Source organism: Daphnia pulicaria, chromosome 6 (genome assembly GCF_021234035.1).
Source record: "Daphnia pulicaria isolate SC F1-1A chromosome 6, SC_F0-13Bv2, whole genome shotgun sequence".
NCBI classification, from domain to species: Eukaryota; Metazoa; Arthropoda; class Branchiopoda; order Diplostraca; family Daphniidae; genus Daphnia; species Daphnia pulicaria.
The window spans coordinates 4,820,489-4,830,935 of record NC_060918.1 but is presented as its reverse complement, the minus strand read 5'-3'; the positions used below and the strand labels follow the sequence as shown (position 1 = coordinate 4,830,935).

General features: G+C 43.6%; 1 protein-coding gene across 2 annotated transcripts; it reads left to right on the top strand.

The window, feature by feature from the left end:
• The first annotated feature begins 729 nt into the window (after positions 1–729).
• Positions 730–8,200, top strand: LOC124341829 (adenylyltransferase and sulfurtransferase MOCS3-like). Of its 2 annotated transcripts, none has more exons than XM_046794778.1 (6): positions 730–1,000; positions 2,198–2,324; positions 3,034–3,549; positions 3,622–3,908; positions 5,328–5,598; positions 7,767–8,200. In XM_046794778.1, exons 1-6 carry the CDS (start codon positions 893–895, stop codon positions 7,892–7,894), a joined length of 1,437 nt encoding a protein of 478 aa, XP_046650734.1. In that variant the 5' UTR covers positions 730–892; the 3' UTR covers positions 7,895–8,200. The 2 variants fall into 2 exon arrangements, with proteins under 2 accessions (XP_046650734.1, XP_046650733.1); XM_046794777.1 differs by lacking the exon at positions 7,767–8,200 and adding an exon at positions 6,449–6,718.
• The last annotated feature ends 2,247 nt before the right edge of the window (positions 8,201–10,447 follow it).

Here is a 10,447-nt window from a genome sequence, read left to right as displayed (position 1 = left end):
CAGTTGAAGATCTCTTTTCCATTTCAGATTCGAGAGCAAAAGGTGCGGACGGAAAAAGTGAGCAATCACGCAGGCTGAGAGAGAGAGGAAGGACTAATCCTCTTAGACATCGTCTAAAGCGTGAGGTGATGAGGGGGAAATTAATATAAAAGCTTACAGCTAGCTCGTTGAGTTGGGAGCTCGAGGGAAACGATCGAGTCAGGGCAAAACAGGAGGAAAAGGATATAGAAAACTAATTAACAGCCGATCATTCGTCAGCATGAGTAATGAGCGCCTACTAAAATCAATTATTCAACTTATCCTCTAGGGTGTCTAAATACTTACTTGACTTCTGCCATTTCCAACACTATAAGTCTATAACAGCCACCAGTACTTTTATTTTCCATCTTCCAAACGTCATCTCTTATGTAGCAATAAAGATCTGAGTTTTAAAAGAAGAAGCCGTTGACACTGAAACATGCAAATTTTATTTGAACTTTTGAAGAGAATGGAGAATTCATAACCCGAAAATAGTAAAGTAGTAAACCGAGAAAACCATAAATTATAGTGGAGCAATATAATTTATAACCACACACAAATTGCACGAAGAAATTTGTTTCATAAACTTTGTTTAAATCAAGATTGATATTCAATAATCAAAACCCTACCGGAAAATATTTCAGAAAAAAAAAAGAAAGAAAAAAACGGGAGAAATTTCGTGGAGATATTTTAGTACTAGAACCACCGCAAATACGTCCAATAGCTTTTACTGTCACAACACGTTTTGTTTTCTGTCTTCAGTCGGTTCCATCTCATTTGAATAGCCTCCGAATAGTTTTTTTCTTTGGAAAGGAACAAAAGCTATTAGACACTACCATTTCTTTCTATTGACATTAATTTTCTTTCTCTTGAAATGGCCAACAGTGAAGAGCAGGGAGAAATAGCGCATTTACGCTCATTGCTTAAAGACAAAGAAGATGAAATTGTTCGGCTAAAGCAACTCATTGGAACCGGTCTACATGTGAGTATACGCCACACTTAAGACTGCCATTTCAGTTTTTCAGACCATTAAAATTTTTTTACCCTGTGACAACAACTTTCTTTGTACAGCAAAACCAAAATATCCAAATGAAATTTCTAGGATTGAACTTGGGGTTCTATTAATTCATTACGGTGTATATTGTACTTAAGTTGGCACTCACACTACAATCTCCATTGTTTAAGAGAATTATGCAGCGTGGATTACTGATGATAATCAATCACTATTATTTTGCTTTTGTTTGAGCGTTAGAAAATTATGGGGTAGAATGTTTTTGACATACTGATTTACTAACTAATTAACACAAGTAGGCCTAACATGTCAATATTTAGATTACTTTCCCCGAGTGTGTGGGTGGGTGGATAAAAAAGAAAAATTAGCCATTGAATTTTTCTGTTCTTCAAAATAACAAACTCTGTTTTGGGCTGGCTTCTCCAACCTCTCGTTAGATGCCGTCGCCTCATCGTGAAATTCATGATTGGCATTCCGACCCTCAGAAGACAAGCCGTGAACCGAAACGTGCGAAAATGCCTCAACAACCCATTCTGTATACACATTCTGACTCATTTGTATTCATGAAACGAAGAAGGATTCTTCGAAATCGATTTCCGAATAGCAAATCAAGGTTTCGGGTGCTAGGTCGGGGAAATGCGTGGGGGCTGATGCTCTACACAAACGGCGAAAGAAAGAATGAAAGTGGTTGTTCACAATGCTCAGTGATTTTTACTTTATTATTTATCGCTCGTCTTGCAGTACTGTTGACATCTCTCCCTCAGCGCCAATCGTTTCAAACAGGCTTCTATCGAGTGGCGGCGAGATTTGGAATTGGGACGGAAGTAAATGCGCAGTTTGTATACTTCGCATGTATAGATTTGCCCCAACTCGGCGGAATAAAATTACGCCACGCTTCAGTCTAGTTCTCTCTCTTTCCATCGTCTATTCTTTCGCCTCCAACCTACATCACAACCAGTTCTAAACACAGTCATGCAAACTTTTCCAGCTCCAGGTTGCCTAAATAGTCGAATTTCAGGATGCAAGAGAGTTAAACTTGTCAACGCTCAAGTTTAAAAATGAAAAAACTTAACTAAAAAACTAACTTTTTCCTCTTCTTTTATACATGTCGTCCCTTTGAACTGGTTCCATCTCGCTGTCGTGGAATGCCGAAATCAATCAAACTAGGAGATTGACAAAGGAGGTGATTGTTCATCAAGAACGGAGAAGCCGCCCGCTCGCCCCGACTCATTGACGAAAGAAGAAGTATCGCGCTACAGCAGGCAATTAATTCTGCCTCAAGTTGGTGCTGAAGGTACATACGAAGCTGCTATCAATGTTGAACTTCTCTTCCTTTTAGTTTCCCCATCCCTTTTCTGTTTTAATGATTTAAACCAAAAAAAAAAGTTCGACATGAGAACAACGGAAAAGAGTTGGGGGAAAAAGTTAATTGCGATACTTTCCAATCGGCCATGCATGACGCCAATTGTAAATCATCAAAGAATTCCGTAGTTTCGATCGAAACAATTTTATTGTTTGGGCCTCCGTAGTTATTTAATGAGTGAATAAATCATCCAATAAGTGCTCCGATGAAATTCCTTCGGTTCGGTGTCGGACAGGCGCAAGCGATTGGTTATGCAAAAAACCCCTGGTACCAGTCGGAACGAGTATATTCCGCCTGTACCACCGCTGGGGACGCTTCCGCCTGGATGTACTTTTCTACTACAGGGGCAAAACTTTTTTTTTTAATTGCTCCACATATTCTTGCTCGCAGACACACTCTACATCCACCGGTTGTAGAACTTGCATTTAAAAAATGATTACTTTATATCCCCGCTTTGCACTGTTCCTCTTCTTCTTTTTTGTTGTTAATGATGGTGTTATGGCGTGCAACTCTTATTCCCGTTGCAGAGCTCAAAGGGAGGGTCCCTGTTGTTTCCCCAACTTTATACGAAATGCCTAATTAAAAAGCTAAAGAATTTGGCAAAGTTGCTCACTTTCACAATGTTGAATCATTTCCACAGGGCAGACGCAATTGCGCAAGAGTTCGGTGCTGATTCTAGGAGCCGGAGGACTGGGCTGCCCGGCTGCCATTTATTTAGCGGCTGCCGGAGTTGGGCATTTGGGCGTGGTCGACTACGACGTCGTTGAGCTGAGCAATCTCCACCGGCAGATTATGCACCGCGAGGCGGGCGTTGGCACCTCCAAGGCCGCGTCGCTGGCCCAAGCCATCCGCTCTCTGAATTCTCTCGTCCGGGTGACCACTCACGACGTCCAGCTGGATGGCAGCAACGCGATGGAAATCGTTTCTGGCTACGACGTCGTGCTGGATTGCTCCGACAATCCGGCGACGCGCTATTTGATCAACGACGCCTGCGTTCTCTCCGGCCGGCCTTTGATCTCGGGCAGTGCCCTCCGCTGGGAAGGTCAATTGACGGTCTACAATTATCGCGACGGACCTTGTTACCGCTGCTTGTACCCGACGCCACCCAATCCCAAGTTTGTCACCAATTGCTCCGACGGCGGAGTCATCGGAGCAGGTACTACGATTGCCACCCTCCGTCCAACCAACGAACGGGCCATTTGATTCGATTTGTTCCTTTTCCGTTTAGTTCCAGGTTTGATTGGTACCCTTCAGGCGATGGAGACCATCAAGCTTCTTTTGGCCGAGACAAGCAAGTCGGGCGGAATGTCCAGCGATTGCCGAGTGGCCAGCACTGGCCCGTCCTTCAGTCGCCGACTCTTTGTCTTTGACGGAGAGAGCGGAATGTTTCGTACCGTTTCGCTTCGCCCCAAGCAGTCGGACTGCGCCGTCTGCGCCAGCCCCGAGTCGAGGACCATTAGCCGCGTCGACGATGTCGATTACGCTCTTTTCTGCGGTCGAGGCCCACACGACAAGGTTTGCATTTAAAAAAGAACATCATTACTACTCGTTTTCTTTATTTTGTTTTGTTTTCTGGTTTCATTTTCTTCAGTCGACAACATTTTTTTAAAATTTTTTACGTAAAAACATTCAGTCGAATTGAATCGGCCGGAACTAGCCTGGGACGTCTCTCTCGCTCTTTAAGTCTGGCCTCATCCACTTGAAAGAGCCGCCTATACTTTCTTCTTGTGTGCTGGATGCCAGATGAAAAGCGAGAGAGAGAGAGCGGGGGATCATTTTCATCACTGCTTATACACTTTGCGCGCCATGTCTGCTAGCGTAATTCCACCGTCTTCCCCGTTTCATTTACAATATGATTCCCTGATACAGTCAAAGTGACTTCCTACGCGTACACTTCTTCCGTTGCCTTCGTACATCTTCTTTTCTCCGGTTTTTTTCTTTTTTCAGTTCCGATTTCACTCTTGGAGCTGCAACTGATGTTGCCAGTTGTTGCTCACTAGATAAAATGCCGAGTTCTTCTTTTTTCTTCTTATTCTGGCGTCCCTATGTTACACCGACGCGCTTCAGCACTCTTACTAATTAAACTCCCTTCTTTTCTATTCCCAGCGCGTGCTGCTTTTTACCCACCCCACCGTGCACACATCAACTGATGGCAGTTGTTTTTGGCTCTGCCCCTTTTTTCTTCCTTCTTCCCGTCGACTGGGTGCACGCTAATTGTGCTCGACGGGGATGACGATTGCTCGAGCTGCTACTTACCTTTATCCATAACATCTATTATGTAGTGTAGTTGCATCTCATCTTTCAACGGTTCCATTGCGTATGTACATCTACTCGCCTTCAATTTAGCCATTCATCTACAAAGGACTTGGGTGGGAGGGCGGAGAAGCTGCCTGCCGGAGTGTTCCGGCTGTGTTTGCCCCGCCCTTGTTTGTAGCGGTCTCGTCTACGTTTGTTTTCCTAGGGCTTTGGCGCACGAAAAAACAGAAAAAGTTCACGACTTTTGTGCGGCTTTCTGGGCTTTGCCTTATAGTATAGCGTATAGTGCGTACCACCCATCCACCCCCTTTTGCGTTTTTCGCGTGACTTTACTCGTCAAGTCACAACTTTTTGGCATCGTCAAGTCAACAGGATTTGTTTTTCTCGGCCTAGGGATGAGTGGAAGGGAGGCGGGGAAGAAAACAAAAAAAGGAGGATCAATACGAAGCAGTCAACTCTTTATTTTTAAAAAATATGTATATAGACCCCGGCTCTACCATCGACACAAGCACCTAGAGTGTGAAATGTATATAGAGCCGGTTAACCTGTTCCAAATCACTGTTCAATCGATTTTGTTTTTTTCACCCTTAGCTATTGACTTTTTGATCTTGTTATTGCACGTTGTGTGTCACAGTGTTCAAGCTATTACCTTATGTATTTATTTTTTTGACTGAGCAGGAAGAAGGATTGCAAGTGTTAAAGATGGAGGATCGCGTGACTGCAACAGAATTCCGAGACGCCGTTCAGTCGCTGTCATCGCAGACGACGACGACCATCACTCGACCGTATTTGCTGATTGACGTCCGTCCTCACCTGGAGACGACCATCTGCCGTCTGCCAGACAGCGTCAATGTGCCATTTGAGAGCCTGGAACAACGTGCCGACGAGCTTAAGGAGCTGGTCAGCCAGCACTTGCCCCGGAAGGAGACGGGGCAATCCCTTTTGCCAGGTTAGTTATCATAAAAAAAACGTAGCGTACATCAACCGTAAAACGACGCACACATGTAACACAAACAACACCTTGAGATCGAAATAATCCTGTTAGACTGTGAAATAGTTCGTCATAGTCAAGCCTGGATCTTTGCTGCTCCTGTCCATTTTCGTTTTTTCACTTTTGTGGTCTTCTCTCTCTCACACAAATGATTCATCGTCGGACACTGATCCCTCTGTGACTCTTTTTTCCGTGCCTAACTTGCCCAGTTGATCCAGGGTCTCGTGTTAGTGTTTCACTCGTTTTTTCTTTTCTTTTCCTTCCCCCGACCGAGTCTATGGCCCAAATCGGTCGACTGGAATAATGGGCACGGTCCAGTGGATTTTACTTTTTTTTTCAAAGTCTGATGTATGACCATCTATCAGTCTTCCACTGCGTATTTATTGCAAACACCTTTGGAGCGGTGTCGGGAGTAAACTGGATCCAGACTTAATCCACTTTTATTTATGACTCTTTTTTAGTTAAGTATATCGTGGGTCTACTTAAAAGCAAAGGGGGGTTGTTGGAGGATTGATACTTTTTTGTCTTAAACGCTAGATAGTACTTAAATAGTGAAGGGAGAAATGAACTGGGCTGGGCCAGCTCGCAATCTGCCGAGCTCCTCCACAACAGATGTCTTTGACTCCCGACTTGCATAATGACAACGCCACCCTAGTGGTGTGTATATCCCCGCTCTTTTGTCATTTTCTTCTTATCTTGGGGTTCCTTTTTTTCTTTATTTTCATGGGTGGGCTGTGGGGGTTGTTGTTGTTGTCATTGTGGCCCGTCTGATGTGTTTTGTTTTGGTTTCCTTGTCGCTCCTTGGCAGTGTACGTCGTTTGCCGTCGTGGCAATAACTCACAGCTGGCCGTCGAGAGGATGCGGACCCTCCTGCCAGCCGATTGGCCAGTCCTCATCAGAGACATCGTCGGCGGATTGCAAGCCTGGGCCCAACAAGTCGATCCATTGTTCCCCACCTACTAGTCGTAGCTCTTGTCAAATACAATCATCGCTCGAGCCCATACCAACTTTTATATATCGCCTTCCGCGCTCACAATTTCATGGGAAAAACGGGAATCAACAACCCGGAAAGTCATCTCAAAAAAGGTATAATATATAGAATACTGAATACAGCAGCCCAAATATTCGCAATTGCGTTGTACTTGGTATTAATAATAAAGTAGGTCGAGGAAGAAATAAGAAAAGGAAATGAAGGTCTTCTAGGGGGAAAAGTGAGCAAAATGAAAAAAATAAAAAGACTATTATTAAATGGGGTTCTTTGAGACCGCGTAAACATAACTAAGGAGTGAATTTAATCAGATACGACTAGTACAACTTTTTCTAGAACTTTTTCAAACTAATCTTGATAGACTGTCAGTTCTTGGAAACTGTTTTTTGGGGTTGGATTGGACGCAATATCTAAAGTAAATCGGTAGAGAAGAAAAAAAAGGTTGGATCCGAGTCAAAGTTCTTTTTTCTTTCTTTATTTTTTTTGTTTCGAATCCCGTTGAGTCTGTTTTTCATTGCTCTGGTGAGCTTGACTACGCTTTCACGATCCATTTCCAATTGATGGGCAGATCGTGCGGCTGTGAAATTCTCTCCAAACGACCGGCCCGCCGACTCTGGCTGCATGCTCTCTGTTGAATTCTTAATGCTACACCATTGACACCGCAACGATTGCATACCCCAAAAGTCATATAATAAAAAAGAGCTGCTGGCCAGGCCGCGCATCATCTTTTATTTTTATTTTGTTTTATATTATATTCCAGACCAGCCTCCCCTCCATCAACTTTGCTCTTCTTTCCTGGGGCTGCATCTTGGCCCTATAGTCCATCATCTTCTCCTTTTTCTTCATCCTTATATTCTTGAGGAGCCCATTGTCAAGGACTTGTTCCTCCTACTCATTTTCCCAAGTCATTTGTTCACAAAAACGTGGTGAGGAGCGTGCGGCTATGCGATATACAAATACCTATAGATACAGAGACCCCATATATATACGGCGCCCAGCCATCTCAAGTATAACAACAAGAGCTGCCAAAGAGAGACGGGCTGCAGCCTGAAGAATAGAGTTCGTTTTCCCCCCCACTGCTTTTCCGTCCCAATACACTCGAGAAAACCACTTGAAAAATCTATTCTTTTATTTATAGGAAACGCTCGGAAAGTTCCGTCACATCGCCGTGTAGGGAAACGAAAAGCAACTGTGTTCGTACTACGCGGGACGACATTGATTCGCCTTTGTCTATCTTCCCTTTTAAAAAATACAAATAGTCGATGAAACACTTTATTTTTTAAAATCCGCCCGGGATGTTCGGTCGTGATTGGCGTGAACTAGACGCGAAGGGCACACCACTGATATTTTATGTATAAGGTATATATACCATCATCCATAGTGAATGGTCGGAGAGAGTAGCAAGTTTGGAAGAGACGGACGAAAGTACTAGAAACGCACGTTACATCCCCGATGAGTTTTCATTGTAGAGTTAAGTCCAAATGGGCACCGAATGCAGTCAATTTAGTGTAGACATAACGAGGCAGCAACTGACGTATGGCCATGTGCGCTGGCCTTCTCCTCCTTCGTCTATCACGTGAGTATAGAGAAAAATATGAATTTTCTCGTTCAATTGAACGTCAGCACGACATATGTATAACTATCCCGAGCCATTTTTCTTTCGGGGTTATTCACAACCCTACGGGGTCTCTCGTTCATCTCGTTGTTTTCCCTGGTTTTTCCCGTCTGTACTCCTGTCCGTCTTCTTATTATTATTCAAAATGGACTGTCGTTTCCTCCTTCCTTCCTTCCCTCCAGAAAAGAAAAATAAAGCGAGTCTGCCGAAACGCAAATTACACCGGACACGGAAAGGAGTGCGAGACGCCCGCAAACGCGGCGGGTCTAACGAACTCGGCACAAACCCACGCCACACGTGAGCACACAAACAAAAAGAAAATGAATGAGTCAAAACGAAAGAGAAATGAAGAAAGCGATCAAACGAACCAAAGCGCGTCCGACTCTCTTTTCTTTTCCGCCCGCTCCCCCTCTCCCGATGTCCAGTATTTTACATAACCCCATTTCCGCCCACTACTATATCGCTAGCTCCTTTTCCCACCCCTTTGAACAATGGGATGTTATAGGCCAGCGCCTTTTTTTGTTTAGTCTAGTTAGACTTAACCAGGGGTTGGCTGCCAGCCATCAGGAAAAGAAAGAAATGAACGATCCGTGAAAAGTCGTAACGATTGTCGGGTCGCGTGAGTTCCGTGTTTGTGCCACCCTCCGTCGTATACACATATATTTCACCTGACGTTGTGTGTGTGCAAGTCGAGTGTGCACAGAGACACACACCGGGGCCCCCAAGTGCGGACACACACGGTATAGAGCTTACGCCTCTTTTTCGTACCTCTATGTAGATCATCTAGCTTATGCGTTCCTTTTTTTAATAAAACATTTTGCTTCGATTTAAAAAAAGAACAAAAATGTTGAAAAAAGTGTTGCGTGTAAGAGCGTGCGAGTTATTTCATCACGTTTTTGTTTCCTTATATGTTACATTTTCGTTGGCTGGCCTGTGGTCTTGTTTGAAGGGAAAAAGTTTTATTTTATTTTGTTCTTTTTGGGGGGTTTTCTATTGATGTTCGCACCTCTTCTCTTATACTGTGCCTGGCGCACAGACTCCGAAACTCGTTGCAGATTCCCAGTGTGACTTGGCTGAGAGTCGTAGACGGTCGCAGTTTTCACAAAAGTTTATTCCTCTAGCTCTCTCTTCGCCGAGGTTTGTTGTTGCCAATCCAATTAAAGAGCCGAGAGAGAGAGACGACCCCCTCTAGCTCTCTGCCTGGCTTTGCTTGTTTGTTTGTTTGCTGTCGACACAACGACACGTATATACATACCGTAGATATAGTTTACCCCCCGGTCGTCCAAACGCTTCGGGTTTTCATCTGCACTTTGGGTTTGTGTTTTTCTTCTTTCCGACTGTCTTCACGCGCTTTACCGCGGCAATTTCACGGCTCTCCTTTGGCCGTTTCCGGACTGCACTATTTCCCCGTAGGATTGAATTGTTTCCGCACTTCCAGAATAATATATCTAACATCGGCAGCGGACTCTCACAAATTTGGGAACTATTACATTTGTGATGAATGAACTGTGTGCTTGTGCAGCAGCTTTTACGGCCAAAACAGTTTCAAATATATACGTATAGGATAATAAACCTCAAGGCGAGTTAATTCATTTGATATTTCTTTCGTTTCCGGAAACAAATAACAATACGTAAGTCGTTGAGTCTCTTGTGGATCGAAAGGTTGCAAGCTACATATATAAAAGGTTTTTCCGAAGGAGAAAGTCATTTCAGTTCAGCTAAAGTCAAACAATGGAGAAAATCAGCAACTGCGCGCTGTGTGAATAAGAAAAGTCATCCGAGTGCACACATTAAATTAAAACTACGCGCAAGAGAGGCGCTAAAGGGTAAGTAAATTGTTTGCACTCCTATTACTACTATATAACAAACCTATCCATCTGCTTTTCTGTGAACGAACCGCCAACGCGCCAAAGTTTTCCTATTTAAATAAAAATAGTGTCGGCATCGTTATAAAATCATTGAAGTAAAAAGACGCGCGTAACAAAACGAAACGATTTAAACAGAGTGGGAATCTAAGGTCGATCTCAAGTTAGAGTCGATGAAACATGAATCTACTTTTGAAGAATTCAACCCGTTTTAAGTGAAAAGTGTAAATCCGCACATGTTTAATTCTTTATTCACCGTTGACATTTGACAAAAACTTTCATCCCACGAATTTTTTAAATTTAGTTTTCCCACCATTGAGTTGTGTGGGGGCCACTCGC

Excerpts from the sequence above, each read along its gene's own strand:
- LOC124341829 (XM_046794777.1), top strand. The coding sequence starts at position 893 with ATGGCCAACAGTGAAGAGCAGGGAGAAATAGCGCATTTACGCTCATTG. Across the intron at positions 3,550-3,621 it reads CGGCGGAGTCATCGGAGCAG|TTCCAGGTTTGATTGGTACC; the intron begins GTACTACGATTG and ends TTTTCCGTTTAG. Across the intron at positions 3,909-5,327 it reads GTCGAGGCCCACACGACAAG|GAAGAAGGATTGCAAGTGTT; the intron begins GTTTGCATTTAA and ends TTGACTGAGCAG.